The following is a 21484-nucleotide window of genomic DNA, read 5'->3' as shown; positions in this document are numbered from 1 at the left end:
TCTGAAGCAGGGGTGACCTGCCCTATTCCTGCAAAGCTACAATCCGGATGATTTCATAGATGTCCGGTTTAGAATAAAACCCCACGGTGACCACAAGTGTGTAATTTGTAAATTAACCTGCAGGTCTTTCATAACAATAGTCAAATACAGTGCGTTCAGACTACCTTAAACAAACACTCGCTTAAAAATGAGTTTTCCCCACGTCTTTATAAACTGATGGTGTTAGAGCAGAGATTGTTGTACTCTTAATTTGTGTGGTCGTAAAGTTAAATTCTTAACTCTCTGGCTGGATGCTCTGTAGTGCATTTCAGAATGACAGGTTTCAGGGTTGATAAGATCACTTTATTGGTCATATACAATTTCTTGCATTAGGAATTTCTTTTCGCAGACCCCAGCTTGCTCTCCATGAGACACACAGACAGGGAGAGAAGCTGGGGGTCAGAGCGCAGGGTCAGCCATTTATACAGTACCCCTGGAGCAGTCATTATTTACTAATAATTATACAGCTATGGCTGGAAGGTTGCTGGTTCGTATTCCACGCCCGGCAGAGCGATACGAGCTGGCAACCTTCCAGCCACAGACGCAGATCTACTGTTAGTATGATAGTTATTGCATTAATCCCTACAGGAAAGTGCTGCGATACTGAATGGCATAACTGTATAAATTAATAGTAAATAATGACTGAGCCTGGAAACATTCAGTTGATGGGAGACATACTTTTTGCCTTAAACATTCATTCTCTCTCCGAGCAAGAGCCTTGCACCATCTCTGATGAAGTCCTTGTGGGTCACTGTCAAATGAGGGTGATGGATACTGACAGGAGTGTGTCCTTGGAGTTGCACATCCCTCTTGTGGCTAATGTGGCATTTATTTTATTATTTTTCATGCTTAATTGATTGAAAGCAGCCAGTAAATACTGGAGCTCATCAGGACCTGGAATAACCACCACCACTGTGAATGTTGGGATCTTTCGGTCAGCTTTACATGTAAATGTAGACACTCTCATTTGTGTTGTTTTTATTTGCATATTACAAGTTAGCATGCTTATTATAACAAAAACCTTTATTTCTAAAGTGCCTTTCATCAAATAATTTCAGAACACTAGACCGTAGAATCATTATAATGAGAACAAATCTGTAGGAAAAGCACTTGACGCTCTGAAACGATCAAGTGTCAAGGATCGATTGGAAAACGGACTTGGAATTCCTAATTCTATGGGGAAAAGTGTTCCACTGCGTTCTGCGAGACCAATGGCAGAGAGCCAGGAGGTGCAGCTCTTGAGCTGCACTCTGAACTTGGTACAGTCTATACAGAGTGGACCTCCTGGACCCTTGCTCTGCATCTAGTCAATTCACAGCAAATCCACCCAGTGCTGAATAATATCATCACATTTTCAGATGGGATTTTGGGAGATTAAGTTGATTTATCAACCCCGATTGCTGGATGATCTTCTGCAACTTGCCCTGACTTTGAGAGCAAATGAATTTAATTGCTTGCAAATCCATGAGTACCGGCAAAAGAAGCTGTAGGACAGGTCTAAACTGATGTCATCCTGCACCGTCTACCCTGATCATTTTCTGTGCATGCAGAATTCCGAGCTAGGAAACATAAAGGACAACAGAATTGCTGTTCCTTTAACTTGTGCTCACATTACAATTTAGGGTTTTAAGTATTCAATACGGCAAGCAGGGTCAGAATAAGGTAATGACCTCATGTTCGGAAACCTTGAAATATTAGGAAAATTACTGAACTGCACTTGAGTGACGTTGCAGCAAGTGGATTTTTTTTTTCCTGATGCCAATATTAGCTTGTTTTTGTGTTCCAGTAAATTGGCTACGTTTGACTCCTCCTCTGTGCGGAAATGAATTTGAATTCATATGTGCCGTTTCTCATGTGTCTTTGTCATGCCTGGTAACCGGCTTGCTCCTCTTCCTGTTCTCAGACTGCCAATGGAAATGTGGAGGCCAAAGTGGTGTGTTTCTACAGACGGAGGGACATCCCCAGCAACCTCATCGCTCTGGCCGACAAACATGCGAGTGAGTGCTCCCTTGTGGAGGGTGGTGTGCTTCCTGAAAGGGGCTTTCATTTCAGCTTTGCTAGGGGGGGTCCGTGTGGTTCAAAGGGGTCAGCAGAACCTGCAGGACTGCACCTTTTCAAGCTAGTGTTTTGGCATTGGTCTTTCATGCTAACTGATATCTTGGTTGGCAGAATGTCCGCCAGTCTTTTCCCTCACAAACCCGCAGCAGTGACCAAGTTTGAGAAGTGCTGTGCTTCTGAAGACGTGACAGGGTATGTTTATTACATTAAGGTTGGAATGTGTTCAGTGTTGGTCACTGCTGGTTCTTGGCATTGCTTTGACTTAATGGCAGTGTTGTTATGCACTGCAAAGTCACCTTACCTGGTAAGTAAAAATAAGCTCGCTGGGAAATATTGTGGTCGGGCAAATTAAAAATGAAAATGAAAAAGGTCCAAAGAATCTTAAGCATTCGGTTCACCTCATGTAGGAAGAAAAATCAGGAAATGATGACTTCTTTGGTGGTCGTTTTTGTGCTCTTGTAAGTGTTGAGTAGGGGAGCATGGTTAATTGTACAATGGAACAGAAACAAAACTGAGGAGAATACGTTCCTGTTTTGAGCAAGTTGTTTCAGTTTTTTCCAGTTATTTTCTTTCCTCCTTAATCTTCAGGATGGCTCATCACTCTTGACAATTTTTGTGTGACATGAAAACATTGCATGCATTCCCCCGGTGCCTTAGACTTTCTTTGTTGTATGCTATAATTTGTTTAAAGGCCACATGGGGAACTATGCTGAAATTGAAGCAGTCTCCTGCTTTGCTGTTTGGACTGCCTGTTCCTTGGATAGAAATTGTCCTGTTGGAAAGACCTGTACCAGCAAACACTTTCCTGGCCTGATAACTCTCTCTGAACTGTGTCTCCTGTTGACCATGCAAACCGTAAGATACCTGCACCTCATTTTTACTTAAGAGCAACCCTTCAAGGTGCATTAGGATGTGTAGTGTTATCACATGCCATGATTGAAAATGAGAGATGGGTATATCTCCTGGGCTACAGAGGTCCAAGGGGCTGTCTTCTGGTGGCAGCGAAGACCCACTGTGCTGAGTCTGCTGGAGCCTCTGGTGTTTACTTGAAAGCGTCTTCTCTCCCGGCACCAGGAGAGCACCAGTGAGGGAAATCGCTTCCCAGAACATCTGTCTTCTGTCTGCGCTCAGCCACGCTGTCTTAATGGGTGGCCTTTCTGTTTGTGGTGGAGTAAGCAAACTGTGGGAGTTGAACTCTGTTCGGCTCGGGTCCGAGTCTGGACTGTTGTTCGGGCTGTGAAATCCCCTGTTTAGCATGACCTGTGCAGCTCGCTGGACTTTCTACCCTCCAGAGCTGGTACGGAGTGAATAGAGGACATTTGTGTAACTATCATTGCTTCCACATTCAGGTGATATAATAATATTTATTTATTTTTTAATCCTAACATAAAACTATGGATTAAAGAGTCTTTGTTTGGATAATAGAGACTGATGCAGGTGCAGTAGTTGTATTACAGCAGTTTTCTGTTAACTCAGAGTCACAGCAGTCCATGCTCGTCTCCTGCCTCACTTTATTTCTCAGCAAAATGCAGAACATATTAAGGCTTAGAGTTCTGAGAGCTGTACTTCATCCCGGCCTGGCATTTTAAAACGGTACTGCGAAATCTAGTTGCGTTCACGTCGGAACAGCGCGAGCTCTCTCCCTCGGCGATGTTAACAGGAGCGGATCGACAGGCCGAGCGCTGTAGGGCCCGCGGTGAAGCCGGGCTCCCGTGTGCTGTGTCAATGAGAGGAAAGTCTGTGACTTCACGGCTGGCACGCAGGGGAGCCTCTTCCTCCACAGGCTCTCCCCCTCCCCTCCCTCTCCTGCCGGCTCCTGCTTCCTCTCCTGCGCTGCCTTTGTCTTGGCGCGCGGCCAAGCCGCGATGACACAATTCACAGTCATGTGACTTTTTGCCAGCTATGTAATCAACTCTATTTCCTGCTTCACTTAGCAACAACAACACAAGGTTACTATGGACCTCCAGGCAGCCATGTTAGGCTCCTGGATAGGGTGAATCTGCGGGCGGGCATCCTGCTGATGCTTTTTTTTTTTAACACTTTATCGGAAGGCGCTTGCCTTGATGTTCCTGCACAAGCTTCAGGTGGCCTATGAGAGAAATAAAATTCACTTTTATAAGCTGGTGTAGCATAGTTGAAAATGATAGTATTACTAATGGGAATAAACATTAGATGGAGACCTTTTGTGTAGACCTCTGTCTTAGACTAGGGTTACTTATCTCTGGTCTTTGAGAGCTGCTTGTCCCACTTGTGATCTTTTTTTAAAAAAAAATGGTTTCGAAATTTCTGGCTCATGACTGCTTAGGGGAGAATGAGGGAGACTCCTTTAACCCCGCCCACCACTCCTCTTTTAACACGTCCCAGGCAGCACAGCCTTGTGTGATCGGAGGAGGAGTGTGCCTTTCTCGGTGATCTTGGGGATCTCCAGCTGCACACGCCTGCTGAGAGCCCTGGCCAGCTAGTACCATTCTGTCCTCGGGAGCAGTAGTTGTCTGCCGCTGGTTGGGAGATCCTGGTCACATTTGGCTTGTAACATGACCCAGGCTCGAACCCGTGATCATGATCTCAGCCTGTGCTAAGGCAAGGAGCCTTAAGGATTGTGAACGCTCATCATTTTTAATTACCGTGTTCGGATAAGTAAATTAAGTACCCCTGCTGCTCGTGATACTCAACACTTATCCCTACCTTGTGTGTTTAAGAAGACGGGCAGAAGGAAGGTTGGGTATATGCAGGCCAAAAATACACTCCTGGAGTGCTTGGGTTCCAGACTTTTACCTTTCAATTAACACCTGGCTTTGGACTTTAAAAAATGGTGTTTTTTTTAAAACTTCAAGTAATTACCTCCATTGTGTAATCAGGGTCTAATTTGCCACAGATACCCCAAGCCCTGTGGTGCTGTAAGAAAGGAATTGCCCGTCCCACCTTGAGGTTACCCAGTACAGTTGACTTTCTGTGGTCTCTCCCCTCACCCTCGGCGCCGCCCGTTGGGTTAATTGCAGAGGAGCTGGAAGAGGAGATGGAAGGCGAGAGCCTGCAGCAGCTGACCGAGAAGCAGAGGCACCAGCTGAAGCACAGAGAGCTCTTTCTGTCCCGGCAACTGGAGTCCCTTCCGGCCACACACATCCGGTGAGAGCGGACCTCCACGCCAGCCCAGATCTCTCTGCTTTTGTTTTCCAAAGCTGCGGCAAAGATCTCAGACCCTCGGAAAATCCCAGCCCATGCCTGGCCACTAAGAGACAGGTTTTTCTGAAAGCTTCTTAGTTTCTGAGCAAAATATTTTGCTTCTTTTTTTTTTAACTTGATCTAAACAGTTAAATCTTTGAAAGAGCTGGTGCAGCTCTTTCAAAGAGTAATAAAATTGGACTAGACTTATAAAATTGTTAAACCTTGTTTTTGTTATTACCTGGTCTTTATTTGGAGTGGATTAAATTATATTCTGAATTACACTGCTTTGAGTGCTTTTCATTGGATGTAACCCAAGTACAGTTACCCTGATTTGTGATCAAGGTCTGATTGTTTTTAAATAGCCACTGCTAAATTTCTGTTTTACTTGGATGCTTTGTTGCATGAGAGTAGAACTTCATTTTGTGAAAAAATGGAATATCATCAATCTCCTGATTTTAAAAGAATAGGAAAGAAAAATACTATGCAGAACTTGCATCCATTTTTTATATTCCTTGTGGTTCTTTGTTTTGCTTTTCTGCTTAGGGGAAAGTGCTGTGTAACCCTTCTCAATGAGACAGAGGCTCTGTTTTCCTATCTGGAAAAAGAGGTAAGATTGAAATCTAAACCACCCCGCTCTCAGAACTGGAGAACGGTCTCACTTCTTTTCCCCTCCAGCTCTCGGCCTGTTGAGCAAGACCAATTGTTTGTATTCTCATGACTTTTTATTTTAACATTGGGCAGAAGAGCGATGAAGGTGCTTCTTCGGCTCAGTTTGCAGAGAAAAGCAGGCTTCCCGGTTTTGAACAGGGGGCATCTTAAAAAAAAATCGAGAGAGAATTTGGGCTCAAAAGAAAAAAAGACCAAAGTGGCATCAGAATGGAAATGCCCGTGTGAGGAGTGAGAGCCGTCTCTGGGGTCTCTGTTCAGCCTCGGCGAGCTGTAAATGGAAGAGGCCATCCACTCACAATGGGTATTCCACTTATCCAGAAGGCTGCTCCGTCTCCCATGACGATGTGCCGGCTCAGCAGCTAAACAGCTAGCTGCGCGGATCCCCGCGTGTACCTGTTGCGTGCGTTGGCGCTGCTATTTTTAGCGCGCTGGAAACTATCGGGACCCCCGAGACGGCATTCCCTGTCAGACGGCTTTTTTTTTTTTGCTCGAGGAGAAACCTCAGCCCGGCCCCTCCTTTTACGCTCGGAGCTGCTTTTGTAACTCTTGCGAGCAGAAGTTGTCTTGGGTTCCTGAGGCTCTTGGCGCCGTGTTTCACTCGCAGCTCAGATATCAGGAGGGGCTGGGCACATTCCTGGGGAGAAAAAAAAACACCCTTTTGTGTGCGCTCAGCCGGTTTCAGTGAAGATCCGCGCCATCCCGGGGGTTTCGGAGTTCGTTTCTGGAATGTAGGCCGCCTTCGTCTTCGCAGACTGTTTAATAGGCTGTCAGGAGGAAGAAGGAAGCGGTGTGCCCTGTTGTAGGATGGGGGATGTTGAGAACGTGACGTACAGCCAGTGTCATGGTAGCTTCCCCTCACAGGTCCTGTTGCTCATTCAGCTTTCGTCCCCAGGATTGTTTCTTCTACTGCCTCGTGTACGACCCTCAGCAAAAGACACTCCTTGCAGACAAGGGGGAAATCCGAGTCGGACCCAGGTTTCAGGCTGATATTACGGATCTGCTGAATGAAGGTAGGCACAGGCAGATCCCCCCCCCCCCGTCATATAGAGATTACATTCTTTTCACTGGATTGTAAATGACTGCCGTCTCAAAGTACAGCAAACTAGATTTAGTTGCCTAATAACACCATCTCTCTGCTTTTGCTGACTCGTCACTTCTGAAAGGCGCACCATCTATTCTGTCTGCACTCTGATGCAAAGGAGTGACAAGACATTGCAGCCTGTCGGCCGATTCTGTGTGCAGTCCAGTCCCCCCTGCAGCAGCACTGAAGCTGCTAAGAAAATGGAGGCTTTTCCACTGTTTGTGGAAATGTTCTCGTCTCTTCTGGCTTTATTTTTAGAGCTTTCTAGATAACTTATTTTTTACCAGACCAAAAAGGAGAACTGCGCAACTTTCAGTCGCTTTAAATCTGACCCTGGGTTGCAGGTAATTAGTAATTCCTTACATTTATATTACGCTTTTCTGGACACTCCACTCAAAGCGCTTTACAGTTATTGAGGATTCATCTCCACCACCAGTGTGCAGCCCAACCTAGGTGATGCGACGGCAGCCATAGAGCACTAGTACTCTCCCCACACACCAGCTCTCAGTGGGGAGGAGAGCAGAGTGATGAAGCCAGTTCAGAGAGGGGGATTATTAGGAGGCCATGATGGGTAAAGCCCAGGGGGGAAATTTACCCAGGACACCAAGATTACACGTACCCTACTGTTTTCAAAGAAATGCAGTGGGATTTTTAACAAACTTGGAGAGTCAGGACCTTGGTTTCATGCTTCCACTGAATGACGGGGTCTCTTTTTACAGTATAGTGTGCCCATCACTATACTGGGGCATTAGGACCCACACAGACTGCAGGGGGAGCGCCCCCTACTGGCCACACTAACACCACTTCCAGCAGCAACCTTAGTGTTTCCCAGGAGGTCTCCCGTCCAGATACTGACCAGGCTCACACCTGCTGAGCTTCAGTGGGCTGCATGCTGTGAGCTGCAGGGCGATATAGCCGCTGGATATATCAGTTTATATGCTGGCTGGTGTTCACAAACGCCCTGCTTCCCCTGTGTTTTCACAGTCGAGGCTTTCTTTTGCTCCGAGTGTAGTAGGGAGGCCTGTGGAACGTGAACGCTGTGCCCCCTGTGTGTCGTGGGGTTCACTGCTCGTCACCCAGCACTCAGTCCACATCACACAGATTGTTGCTCTGCTGGAAGGTATCGTCGAGCTCGCGGTGTGCAAACAAGCAAGCGCTTGGAGGAGAACAGGACGTGCTTGTACTGTTGGAGGGTCTTGCCTGTGAAGTCCTTATAGGTTAACCACTTTGCCATGGCAGTCTATAAACAGAAGTAATGTCAGTTGAGCATTGTGGTGGAAGCAGGAAAAAAAACTGGAAAGCATCTATTATTAATAATTATTTTAAAAAAAAGCCTTTTTGTTGTTTCAGGGGAGGAAGATGGCAGAGACCAGGCCGAGTTAGAAACAAAAATCTGGGAACCCGAGAGCCCTCTTACAGATAAACAGATTGACCAGTTTCTGGTAATTGCACGGTAAGCGCTCAGATGAGCTGTAACATTTGAAAAGGGAAGAATTTATTGATAACTGGTTTCTTGGTACGGTTTGTGCCCAATTTACACGGCAGTTTGGCTTGAGCTCTCTGATGTTGCTTGGGGATCACTTAAGGACAGGAGTCTTCATGGATTCTCAAAACAGATTCACGTCAGGACTTTGACTGGGGCCAGTTAAGGCCGTTCAATTAATTATTCTTAAGCTCCTCCAGTGTAGCTTTGGATCACCGTCCTACTGAAAGGTGAATTTTTGCCCCGGTTTCAGGCGATGCTGAAGTGGGATTTGCTCTTAAGAATTGCTGGTACTTTTCTCCATCTATGTTCACATTAGTCTTCACAAGCTTTCTTGCCCCTGCTTATCAGCAGCAGACCTGTAATATAATGTTGATGCCATCATGGTTGACAGTGGGGATGATGTTAACTGAGTGACGCTCCGCACTGGGTTTCTTTGATGCTTAGTGTTTAGCAGTGACAGAGCCTGGGCGTGCGCCACATGACCTTGGGTGACAACCCCTTTGCCTTCAGCCGCAGGCCACCCAATCAGGGCTCGATTTCCAGGCTCCTCTGAGCCAACCCTAAACTTCCACGCTCTCCTTCTCTCTCTCTCTCGGTGCCACAGCTCTGTGGGTACGTTCGCCCGTGCTTTGGACTGCAGCAGCTCGATCCGACAGCCCAGTCTTCACATGAGCGCGGCCGCCGCCTCTCGGGACATCACCCTGGTAAGCCCAGCCCAGCCCAGCCCAGCCCAGCAACATCCTGTCGGCCCTGGGACAGCTCGGCTGCTCTCGAGGCCTTTTAAGTTTCAGATAACTTTCAACCTCCTGATTGACTTCATGACAGCTCCCAGGAGTTCACCTTGACCTTTTCTCCTGTTTCCTCTCCCTTAATGGCCTCTCGTCTGGCAGACCTATTAGTCTGGCAGTGGTGCTGAAGGGTAGAGATAATGGCTCTTGGCTGTCAGACACGAGACTCATTTAAACCAAATTAGGTGGAACAGACTTTGGTCTTTCCTCGGTTTGTTTATAAAATAAGTTTACAGTGTGTATAAGGGGGCTTTCTCTACGTTCCCTGGTATTTAGTGTATTATTGAAACAGCCCTGAGCCTCCTATTGTTCATGAAACCACGAGCCTCTTCTCTTCTCGCCCTCGCAGTTCCACGCCATGGACACGCTGCACCGGACCGGCTACGACATGTCGCGGGCCATCACGGCTCTGGTGCCGCAGGGCGGGCCGGTCCTGTGCCGGGACGAGATGGAGGAGTGGTCCGCCTCCGAGGCCAACCTCTTCGAAGAGGCGCTGGAGAAATATGGCAAGGACTTTGCCGACATCAGGCAGGACTTTGTACGTTGCGTAGTCGCGGTGCGCTTCCCCCTTGCAGAAGCCGCTCGGGGACGGAAATCCGACTGCCGTTCTGTAGTGGTCTGACCTGTTCGGGGGGCCGGGGTTGAATGAGCCGCAAGCTCTCCTACAGGCGGTGCCAGAACAGCTGAAAACCCAAAGCTCGTATTCAGTGTCTTGGTTGGTGCACGCTGTACTCATAAATTCAAATGTCCTGCATCTGCACTGGCTTACTTACAGGAGCTTGCAGTTGCAGAACCTGAAGTGCTTCAAGCCCTTGCATAGGGGCAGCCTGTGTGGAGAGTCCCGTCTTCAGCAAAGCCGAGCTCCGTTTCCTCGGTGCTGTGACGGGACTGTGCCCGCAGGACTATGCTTCCAGGAGCTTCCTGGAAAGACCTTGTGAACTGCCTTACAGTGCGTCCTTGCACGGCTGTTGTCTGATCAACTGACTGCTTCCAGAGCAAAGGTTCCTGCTGAGTACAAATGATTAGGCTCCTCTCAGCTCGTGGGGTTCATGAGCAGTGAGTACGCGTGTGTTCAGAGTACACGTGCATCGTTGTGTGCATGAATCAAGACAGCAGTTCAGTGTCATTTTACTGCTTGTCCCTGTGCTAGCCCGTTCTTAGTGTGATTTTGATCTACTGGAAGCTTTTACTCATTCGTGGCTGAGCTGTTCTGACTGTGCGGATTCAGAAGAATGGGCTGTTTATCACCAAACGTGAAGCACAGCTCTCGCATTCAGATTCACTTTTGATTTCTTAGTTTTGCGGTAAAGCAGAGCTCATGAAAATATATTGTTTATGTGAAGGTAGTGAAATGCGTGTGCTTCTAATTGCCAATTACAGTTCAGATCATTTGTTAAAAATGAAGTTTTCCCTGTCCGCCAACAAGTCGCATGTATTTCATTACAGTGACTTCAGTTAAACGTTTTATAAAAGTTTCTGTATTGCTCTTCCCTGTTCACATGACTAATATATCCATGAACCGATCCTAATTCATTTTGTTTACAGCTTCCTTGGAAATCCTTGACCAGTATTATAGAGTATTACTACATGTGGAAGACCACAGACAGATACGTTCAACAGGTAGGTGTTTGTTCCTTTACCCTATGCTCAAAGTTAAATTCTCTGATCTGGTAGGTAATGGCATAAGAATATATCCTACGACCATTTAGAAAGAGACCCATTCACGAGGCTTCCAGGTGGCTCAAAGCCCAGGCGAAGGCTAAGCTCTTTGATCGTGGATTCGAGCCTGGATCAGGTCAATAGCCAACTGTAACTGGGATTCCCCCAGTGGCAGCTCACAGTTGGCCTACGAAGGTAGAGTGTTCAAAGTCATCCAGGGCTCTGTCAGCGCCACTGTAGTCTCCTGGGTGCTTGCAGACAAGGGGTACTATAGGTAAAGGCTGTACCTCTCCTCCAGTCGGCACTGAGACTCCTGCAGGGGCTCACGCTGCCCGTGATGTGTTGAGTGACTTGAAGATGTGGGGCATCAGAGGGGTCTGCCTGCGCATCCTCATTCTCCCCTCCGTGAGGTCATGGGGTTCCTAAGCAAGATCTGGGCAATGCACAATTTTTACAACCAAGAAACCGGCGAGCCTTAATTTTGCATAAAAAAAGAAACCAGTCGAAGCCCGTTAAAACCCAGGAGTGTTGGCTGGTTAACATTAAAGGCAGGACAGATTTCCTAAATGCACAGTTAGAATTTCTAGCACCTCTCCATTCCTTGAAACCTATTTCATTTGAAGCTTAATCAATAATTGATCAATAATCAATAATGATAAACATACTCAGAGGCTTAAGGCACGTCTCTGTGGCCTGTCGGTAATATCATTTGCATACCAAGAAACGTAAGAAACCCTGACTGGTGGGTCATGTGTTCTTTATCCTTCTTCAGAAACGTCTAAAGGCAGCAGAAGCAGAGAGCCGACTTAAGCAAGTTTACATCCCAAACTAGTAAGTGGGTTTTTTCTTTTTTTTCTGTAAAGATTTATTTGAAACTTTAAAGATGTTTAGCCTTTTGTTTGACTGTGTAAGTACTAACGACGTAATGGTATAAGCAGCACCACCTTCTAGCCGATCTCCCCAGATCTCGGGAGTTAAGCAAGGCTGGGCCTGGTCAGTACTGGGATGGGAGACCTCCACGGAAATCTAGGTTGCTGCTGCAGCTGGTGTTGGTGGACCTGTAGGTGGCGCTCTTCCTTCTGGGCTAGAGTTTCCAGGCCCATACCCCAATATGTTGACTGTAGACGTTGTGCCATCCTTCGGATGAGACCCTTAAATGGAGTCCTGGCTGCTGGGTCAGTAAAGGTCTCATGGCACACTTTGTAAGATTAGTGGTATTAACCCCAATGGCATGGCTGATGCTAACTCTGTGCTTGTTTAGTCTGGCCTACTGAAAGATCACGCTTGACTCAGTTTGCACAGTCCATTTCTGTATGTAAAGCCCTTTGGGATCCTTTGTGATGAAAAGCACTGTATGTAAGGAATTATAATCACCGGGAAAAACTGGTTGTTCATGCAAATTCATGGGGCCCAATGCAAACATGCTGCCTGGTTCTGGGTTTGTAATTTTCCCTTTAAATTGCTTTTTGGGGGGTAAATGGCATTTTTAAAGATCAGGAGAATGATCCTATCAAGTGTTCAATGGATGTTTAAAGTCTACATTGCTTTGCATTGCAGTAGATGAATTGTCCTATGATATGAAGCTCATGAGGTTTAGGTTTCCAAGTAAATGATGCTGCATTGGTTGGATCAGATACCCACATTGATGGAAAAGAATGGCTGGGCACTGGAATTGGACCTACAGCCAGAATTGTCTGTCCATTATTGTTACAGCTAGAAATGGGAAACTAACGTCCTCGATCATCTGCGAATTTGCAGTTACTGATCTGTAATGCATCATGGTGTTGGATAATAAGTGGCTTGCAAAAACCTTTTTTTGGACATTTTCCAAGTTTCCTGCCTTTTATATTTGTGCAACGTGACAGGAAAAAAGTTCTTATCTTAAGTCCATGAATGTCAAATAATACAAAATAGGCTGCTACATGTTAAAAAGCCATTGATTTGGTCATATTTTCAAATAGCATGGATTACCACCTTTAAGTGCACATGAAGTAGGTATGACATACCTTTCTGATGAGCTTCCCCTGTTCAGGTGAACTCCATCAGTGCAGACTGTGCTAACTCTCATGCATCTTGGGGGGCAGTTTTTGCTTTTTCAAACTGAGGAAGTTAAGGACTGAAAATATTTCTTGCTATTTTGCAATAAACATATTTTATTGTTGCTTTCGTGTTTGATGGTGGAAGGATGGAGACTGAAGTTTTGGTTCCCCTTGTGTTTATGAAGCAATAAGCCCAACCCCAACCAGATCAACGTGAACAACGCCAAGACGGGCCTGGTCAATGGATCCAGCTCCCAGGGTCCGAGTGGAAATGCTGGCTGGGCGTGCGAGAGCTGTTACTGTGAGTACACAGCCACCCTGTGTGTACTGTTCATGGCGTTTCTGGTGTTGTGATGTCTTTTTTTCAAGTCATTCCAAGGAACAGCATCCTTGTTTGTTTTACTGCACGAGGTTAAACTCAGTCAAGATGTGCAAACAATGAGGAAGTCTTCACTGAGCCCCTGTAGGGTTGCCAATTATTAATGCAGGTTTGTATGAAAACAGCTGGTCTTGACCACTGTGCTGACAAAGACGCAGCTCAGGTCTCTTCTTCCACTGTACAGATGAAAAATGACATCGCAGGACGAAGAGGTTTTGCTGGAAAATGTAATATTTCTATAGTTCTGGGTCCTGTATGTTTTTTTCGCATATAGATAATTGCAGAATTGTGGTATAAAATTGTGCCTCTCTGTACCTTCAGCCATCCAGTGTTATCAGTGGTATTCCTGGGGTCCACCCAACATGCAGTGCCGTCTGTGTGCCATCTGCTGGAGCTACTGGAAGAAGTATGGTGGCCTAAAGATGCCCACAAGGCTAGAAGGAGAGAGACCAGGTCCCGCCAGAAACAGTATGGTTAGTGAGAGGTGGATCTGCGTTTCTTAACCTGCCTTTCTCCAGTCTCAAGTCCAGGAAAGATTTACATCCAGTAAAATTGTACATTTTCACCAAGCAAGTGATTGTTGTTGATTCCTGTACTTAAAAAAGAGAGTTTTGCCTTTGAAATAGAATCCAATGGTGGAAGGAAATGCTTTGAATTTCTGAGGTAGTTTTTGCACACCGCTGTAGGTCTATTTTCTATCTACTGGTTGAAATTGTGGTACGAAGTTTCTTTCCTCCAGCCCAGGTTGTATTCTGCATGCGTATCTATGAAAGCAAATCTGCCAAATTTGGTGACTTGAAATTTAAAATGTTACACTTTGCATCTTGGTGAATCATTCGAGATCACACTTTAGAAAGTAAAACAGTGCAGAAAGGGGACCAGGGTGAAGAGATGTGGGGAAACCTACAGGAAGTGATGTCATCTCACGGAGGATTGTGGGTATTCACAGGCTCCCTTCAGCTATTGGGTGAAGAACGCCAACCCCAAGTACACCCTGAAGACCAAACAGGCCTTCTACCTGCAGACCGCGAAGCTGACCAGACTCGCCCGCTACCTCTGTCGGGCGCTGCTACAGCCAAGGAGAGCCGCTCGCCGGCCGTTCGTGCCCATCAACAGCGCCGCCATCAAAGCGGAGTGTGAGTAGGTCACGCGCGCTCCCAGGAAAGAGTTCCCCGTCTCCCTTAGCGCACGGCTCCAGCCTGGCCGACGGGGGGCTGGTTCCAAACCAGTTGACAGCCTGCAGGGGAGGAGACCTTTAATTGCGGCTGCCTGCCAGGGGTCACTGTTTTGCTTGTCAAATTATAACATGTGACCATCGCTGCCTTGTTGTTCATCCAGCCCACGCTGGGGGTGAACCGCTGGTGGTGTTGATCCCTGGTTGTTTGGAAATCAGCCCGGTTTACGTTCATCTCCTGAAAGTTTTAACACTTTGGATCCTCTGTAGGTTGTTTCCCTTTGTTCGTTGCAAAGTGCCAGCAGTCCCAGAAGGCACAGTGTCAATAGTGAACTTCTCGGAGAGGGTTGCAACCCATGATGGTCTGTTTTTTTTTTTTTCCCCCCAAATAATATCGGGTTCCATCCAGAAACTATCCTTATCCTGCCCAGGTTGATGTTAAATTCAGCTATCTCCATCGGCGTTTTTCCTTGAAGTGATCCAGATTCCAGTCCTATCTGGTTTCTGCATGTAGTGGTGTTTTTATGGGGGAAAGATTTGCATACCTTTCAGAGATCCATGTAAATGCAACATTAAAAAAAAAGTGGAAATTGAGAAATTTAAAAAAAGTAAAGCTATTGGTGACACCTAGTGGAACTGCATACGTGTTTTGAAATGTCCTGGAAGACATTATAGCATTGATCTTTTTTTTTTGTGAGAAGGCAGTTCTTGTTTTTAGGTTGTTCTTTATCCTCTTTAATTACAAAAACAGGCACGGCGAGACTACCCGAAGCAGAAAAACAAATCGTCAAGTTGAAGCCAGCGACGCGCAAGCCCCTGGAAGTGATCGTCAAGTACCTGGGTCAGTGAGTCACTCTCTCCATGTTCTCAAAGCAGGAACAGCAGAACTGCAGTCCAGAAAGTGTGACGTTGCTGATGCCCAAAAATATGTTTTTGGTCGCTTAAGTCAGGGAAACAGAAACGTGATCGTAGAGCAGGATTTATTTGACAGGTACAGCCTGATGTCCACAAGCTTCAGTAGTGGTTTGCTTAGAAATGTTGAATCTGTGCAGAGTGAATACCCAGGTGATACATGCTGATGTATCTGCATCTGCTTTTATTGCATGCTCGATGCTTTGAAATTTGCCTCATAATTGGGGCCAATTATGTCACTCCACGTCTTAACCAAGGTTGTTTTGGTTTCATTACTCCCTCCGACTGACCTGGGTGTCATTAAGCAGAGACGTTGCCTGTGCACGTGCCTGACCGAGTCCTCGCTCCTCGCTTTCTCCTGCAGAGCTGCACCCCTACGTGAAGCCCGAGCCGGTGAAGCCTGCCGTCAGCCTGGCGTCGCACCCTGGGAGCACCAGCGTGGCCAAGGTGGCGCCGGTCATCAACCACGGCTCCACTACCATCCTGGGGAAACGCAGCTACGAGCAACACAATGGCGTGGAAGGTCAGTGCGCCCCCTGTGGGTTGTTCTGGGGAAGAAAGCAGTCAGTGATGGCTGGCACTGGCAAGGACAATCGCAAGCCTCTTCTGAGTAGTGATGGGACTCCTAGGTGTCCTGAGAACGCCTGGAAAGGGTATGCTGTAACTGTTGCCACTATGGTCCCATCGGAGTGGCTAACACTAGGAGGCTGTGATCTGTAATGTAATGTTTCTTTATTAGCCCTATACAATTTCTTGCATTAGGAATTTGTCTTTTCGCATACCCCAGCTTTTCTCCATGGAGACACAGACACACAGACAGGGAGAGAAGCTGGGGGTCAGAGCACAGGGTCAGCCATTGTACAGTGCCCCTGGAGCAGTTAGGGTTAAGGGCCTTGCTCAGGGGCCCAACGGAGAAGGATTCCTCTGCCGGCCACGGGATTTGAACCAGCAACCTTCCAGTCACAGGCGCAGATCCTGAGCCACAGAGCCACCGCTCCGCCCCAGCTGGTGCCAGCTGTTAAAGCAGGGGACTTGTGAAGTTAGTTGACCTGTAGGGATGTTCAGCAATGATGTTTTGTATTGTTCCCTGCTCAGCATGTAATTATAACAAAGTCTGGAGCACCTGCAAAGCGGGCCAGAAGGACCACAGCCCTGTCGACAATGACCGCGACATTCCAGGTGTCCACCCTGCAGATAGATGTGTGTGTGAAAGCCATGCAGGAGACGCATGAAGGCTGTGCTGAGCCGACGTTGCCCTCTGGTGGTGCTGGAGGCAAACTCCAGTTTGCATGTTTCAAACGCCAAGTTTGACTGGGAAATGGTGACTGGTGCACTCAAGGAGGACACGCAGCCTAGTGGTGCTGCAGTAGATCACAGAGGCCATGAGATGTTAACCGCTGAAGAAGCTAAGAGTGGATCAGGAACTACTACTGAGGAGCCAAGACTAGACTGATGGTCTCTCAAGTTTTAGTAACTGCGAGACTGTGAATATTGCACGTCTAAGGATTACACAGTTACTGAAAATGGATGGATGGCCAATAGCTGTCTTAAAAAAAAAAAACACCCAGTGGATATGCTTATTAAAATTGAGTTTCCATTTCATAAGCTTGTTCCTATTTACCAAAGACGTTCAGCATTCAGCCATAATGCGGAATGGCTTTGAAGCACATGTGATCCAGTTCGCCCAGCTGTAGCGTAGTGACATGTGGGGTGTCCCAGTGTCCTGTCCCCTGCCGTCCGGTACTCCCAATCGCAGATGAACTGCCGGTCTCCAATATGGCCTGATCCTCTTTTTTTATGTTGTCAGGTAATGTGAAGAAACGGTTGCTGATGCCTTCGCGAGGTAAGGATTTGATGCCTTTTTTGTTATAAGTGAAAAATTCTAACACTATAAAGTTAACAAAATGCAAAGACAACCCAGAGGAATGAAAATCTGTGTGTAATCGTCTTGCTATCAACTTATTCATATGCACATAATCAACTCCTTTTTGAGTTGTAACTAGGTGTAACTTAAATCAAATTTAAACTTGTACTCTTAGAAGGCTTTATCACTAGATTATTCTCGTACATGTACTGCAGGATTGTTACCTCTTCAGTGCCAGTACTGTGGATTTAATACAGAGCGCTTTCCTCAGCCTGAGACATCTGTTTCTTTATTGGTAAACACTTGACATAAATATTCACTAAAGAAATCAGCCATTTCCCTTTCGGTAATGACTTCAGCTTTATACATTACCATGATGTGTAGTTCATCTCTTTTAAATGTTCCTTGTAAATTGCCTTTTACTCAGATTTACATAACACACAGATTAACACTGAAAAGTCTGCCAGCTGTCCATTGCTTAGCTCCTTCATACAGCTATTGATGATGCCCCAGGGGGGTGAGAGGCAACTGCCTTGTGGGTCAGTGATGATGCCTGTCAATTAATTAAGACGCAAGCTTCAGATTCTCGAGCGGGGTTGCAAAAGACCAGGCTCAATGTACACACTGTGAATTGTCTCTCACGTCTTGGTCACTTTAAAAGAGGAAGTGTGGTCCGTGATCTTGGAAAGGGATTATTGCTTCGATTGAATTCTCAGATCGGCACCAACCTTTAAGTTTTCCTGTTTTGCGGAACCTAGTAACATGAAGAGTCTGACGATTGTTACATATGTATCCATTATATAGAAGAGAAATCCAATTCCATTTTATTGAATAAAAAGGGGTTTATTCCATGTTTCGTAGCTAGGAAAGTAACATTTATGAGCATTTTATTTTTTATTTTTAATGTTGGTGTGTGTAAGTATATATTTTTTTCTTTTTAGGTCTGCCAAATCACAGTCAAGTAAGACAAATTGTAAGTATGGACAAACAAAACAAAACATCACAAAACTGAGTCACAGGGTCCTGAAAATCTCAGCGAACCATACCACTGAGTTACTGTCTGTAACTCTGATCAAGCGGCTAACCCTACTCCTTCTGGTTGAGGTCATTTAAGAAGTCAAGAATATGTCAACCAGGAATATGTAGATCTTTTAGAATTCTGTAAAAACTCTCTTCACGTGCAAAGAGCCTTTCCAGACAGTGCCTGTGCGGCACATGTAGCTCTGTTCTGCCCTGTCCTGGGAACTGGTCCCAGTCGCTCATGGGCTGGGACAGGTAGACAAGGAAAAGCTCAAGGCTCTCTTATGTAATAAGTGTTACCCTCACTCACACTGGGACAGTTGGTTGTTTTATTTTTACTCACATTTGCACTAAGTATGCTTGTAAGTGCACATTTTTGGGTTGTGGTTTTTGTTATATTCTTTGATTATTTTACACCTGTGATGTATAACGTAGCAGTTTCCACTTTTGCAGTACTGAAACTAAAATGTACTTGGAATAAAGCACTTGGGGTTTTGTGTGGGGATGAAGACTTGCACGCTAGCAGTCTACCTGTTCTCTAAGAGTCACTGCTGCTGTAAAAGGTGTCTAATGCAGTGGTGTGCAGTCCTGGTCCTGAAGCAGCACTGTCTGTTGGTTTTCGTTCCAGCTGAGCTCTAAATCTCCAGCGCTAGCTGAGGATTTCAAGGAGCTGCATCCTTGTTTCAACTCTTAGCTCGTCTCTTCAGTCCTGAATGTCAGAAATGCCTAACTTCAAGGGTTCTGTTTTCAGCAACCTTAGCACAGGGAATGTCATCTAGCCCGGTTTGCTTGCTGTTATTTCTGATGAAACAGCTCCCCATGGGTGATGAATTAATAATAAACACTCAAGAGGGAGTGACACTGTATCAGACACACCCAACAGTGAATGTTGTCTCCTGCAGAGGTCCCAGTTGGTGGCTCTTCAGGCAGCACACATGAATGAGTGCAGTTCTGAAATGGGCACAGTATCAATACCAATTCCAAATCCCAATGTGGCCTTGGTAAATGCTGAAAGCAAATAAGCCCCAAAAAGAAAACGGGAATCGTTTAGCCTCTGATGAAGATTATGGCTAGAATAAAGAAACCAGAATGAATAAATCAATTCCTTACACGTACAGAGTTCTTTTTCTGCATACTCCAATACGCTCCCCACACACCAGCTATCAGTGGGGAGGAGAACATAGTGATGAAGCCAGTTCATGACTGGTAAAGGTCTCCTAATAATTCTTACAGTATAGTGTCCCCATCACTATACTGGGGCATTAGGACCCACACAGACCACAGGGTGAGCGCCCCCTACTGGCCCCACGAACACCTCTTCCAGCAGCAGCCTCAGCTTTCCCACGAGTCTCCCCTCCAAGTACTGGCCAGGCTCACACCTGCTGAGCTCCACGGGGCTGCCAGCTGTGCATTACAGGGTGATAGAGCTGCAGACTTTTCTCCAGGACCGGGATGATGAGAATTTTGTCGGTTGACCATCAGTTTGTACCTTTTGCGTTCCCGGAGTTGAAGCTAAAAGCGGTCTGTCCCCCGCCCTTCTCGCCAGGCTACGTTAAACAAGAGCTACCTGCTGAACGGCAAGTCCCTGGAGAGGAGCCAGCGCATGCTGAAGCAGGGCTCCCTGCCACCGGTCAAGGGGCGCAGGATGAACTGGATCGACGCTCCTGATGATGTCTTCTTCATGGCCACCAATGACACCAGGTAACGTCTCGTCACGTGGGCTGAATCTTAAATGAGTCCCACACACCTGCCACACTTCGTGCAAAGAGGAGCCTGCTACTATCAATTTGTTTTCATGCTACGGTTCAATTGAATAGGCTGATTTGACTATGATGGATCGTGATGGATCTATTCTATTGTGTGATGCATACTGAGAAGCAGGTCATATTTATTGCTCGTTCTGGGCCAGTGTGTGACTTCCTTAGAGGAAGGGTTTGAAATGGGTTTTCCTGAACGATTAGGCTGAAACATTAGCTTAAAGTTCTGCAGGGTACAGCATGAAATTAAAAACTGCAGTTTGAGATTGATTACATTTGGTGAACAGTCTCTTGTTGTTTAATTTTCTTGTATAGCTGTAACACGAGCTATTACAGCAACATTTTACAATAGGGCATGACATTTCATTGGAAATGTCTGGAACAGTGCAGAGTATCGCAAAGAGGGGGAAAATATTTTGATTTTCATCTAATTGAAAATTGATTTTTTTCCTCCTTTACAAAAAATATTCAGGCTTCTTTTAACAGGATAGGATGTCAGTTGTGAAATCCATTTTTGCATATGTACAGAGTATCTAACATTATCGATTAAATGAGTTGTATATTAGATTGATGTATATTAGTTTATATTGGGTTGATGGAGAGAGTTTGATTAATGGGGAGGATATGATTGTATGTCAGTATTCTCTTATTCTCAGTTCTCTCTTTTTTCTAATATTGTCTTATTATTTTGTTCATATTAATTGAATGGTTCTCGCCAATTCCAAACCTTAAAATTGTTGCAATTAAAATTTCTCAGGAAGAACACATTACTGTGTTTAGCAAATTGGCAACCATTATCCACAGTTGTGCTTGAAATCCTGTTTTCTTTTTCACTGTTTCAAAAACGATCTGTGCTAATGCACAGCCGGCCTTTAAGACGCATGCTTTGGTCAGGTACCGAAAGTAGCTTTCCTCACTTTAAAGAATAACCCATCTCAAAGGGCCCTCTGCAGCGCATCGCTGATAGGTTTCCGTCATAGTATGATGTCTTCTGATAGAAACATGCGTGATGTTATTGCTAAATGTAAGAAAGTGGTTGCACAGTTTTGGTTTCCTTACGTGTTTGTAATTATGGTGTTTATATTTTCAAAACAGTTTAGATGCTGAACAGACACGGGTACGAGATCATGCTGATGTTTACAAGATGAATGTCACTCTCAGCTGTGCCGAATTTGACTGACACGGTGCCACTCTTTCCGAACTTTTCATTGCACCGCTGTCCTTATGTGTTGTCTTTTTTGTTGCCTTTGTCAATAACGGGGACACTGAATAGGAGGTTGACATTTTTGTGGTTGCATTAAAAGTAGTAGTGTTTAAATAGACGGGTACCTTTTTCTGTCTGCGTGCTATTTATCAGTTCAGGACAGCTGTGCAATGGAAACTTGTTTTTTCCC

The 21484-nt window shown here is 45.8% G+C and overlaps 1 protein-coding gene across 2 annotated transcripts in view; it reads left to right on the top strand.

The window, feature by feature from the left end:
• The window catches only part of LOC102693874 (metastasis-associated protein MTA1-like), a 45732-nt gene that overhangs the window by 17125 nt on the left and 7123 nt on the right, over positions 1–21484 (top strand). For both annotated transcript variants that reach the window (XM_015341099.2, XM_015341101.2), the window contains 17 exons: positions 1943–2036; positions 5097–5223; positions 5806–5869; positions 6824–6941; positions 8363–8465; positions 9103–9202; positions 9636–9824; positions 10832–10906; positions 11718–11776; positions 13170–13285; positions 13685–13836; positions 14313–14499; positions 15289–15378; positions 15814–15972; positions 17257–17292; positions 18255–18286; positions 19880–20034. In XM_015341099.2, coding sequence (XP_015196585.1) covers positions 1943–2036; positions 5097–5223; positions 5806–5869; positions 6824–6941; positions 8363–8465; positions 9103–9202; positions 9636–9824; positions 10832–10906; positions 11718–11776; positions 13170–13285; positions 13685–13836; positions 14313–14499; positions 15289–15378; positions 15814–15972; positions 17257–17292; positions 18255–18286; positions 19880–20034 — 1856 coding nt within the window. The remainder of the gene's footprint in view (positions 1–1942; positions 2037–5096; positions 5224–5805; positions 5870–6823; positions 6942–8362; positions 8466–9102; positions 9203–9635; positions 9825–10831; positions 10907–11717; positions 11777–13169; positions 13286–13684; positions 13837–14312; positions 14500–15288; positions 15379–15813; positions 15973–17256; positions 17293–18254; positions 18287–19879; positions 20035–21484) is intronic.

This window comes from Lepisosteus oculatus, chromosome 3, assembly GCF_040954835.1.
Source record: "Lepisosteus oculatus isolate fLepOcu1 chromosome 3, fLepOcu1.hap2, whole genome shotgun sequence".
Classification (NCBI taxonomy): Eukaryota; Metazoa; Chordata; class Actinopteri; order Semionotiformes; family Lepisosteidae; genus Lepisosteus; species Lepisosteus oculatus.
Note: the sequence above shows the minus strand (reverse complement) of the source record. Positions and strands in the feature narration are given on the sequence as shown.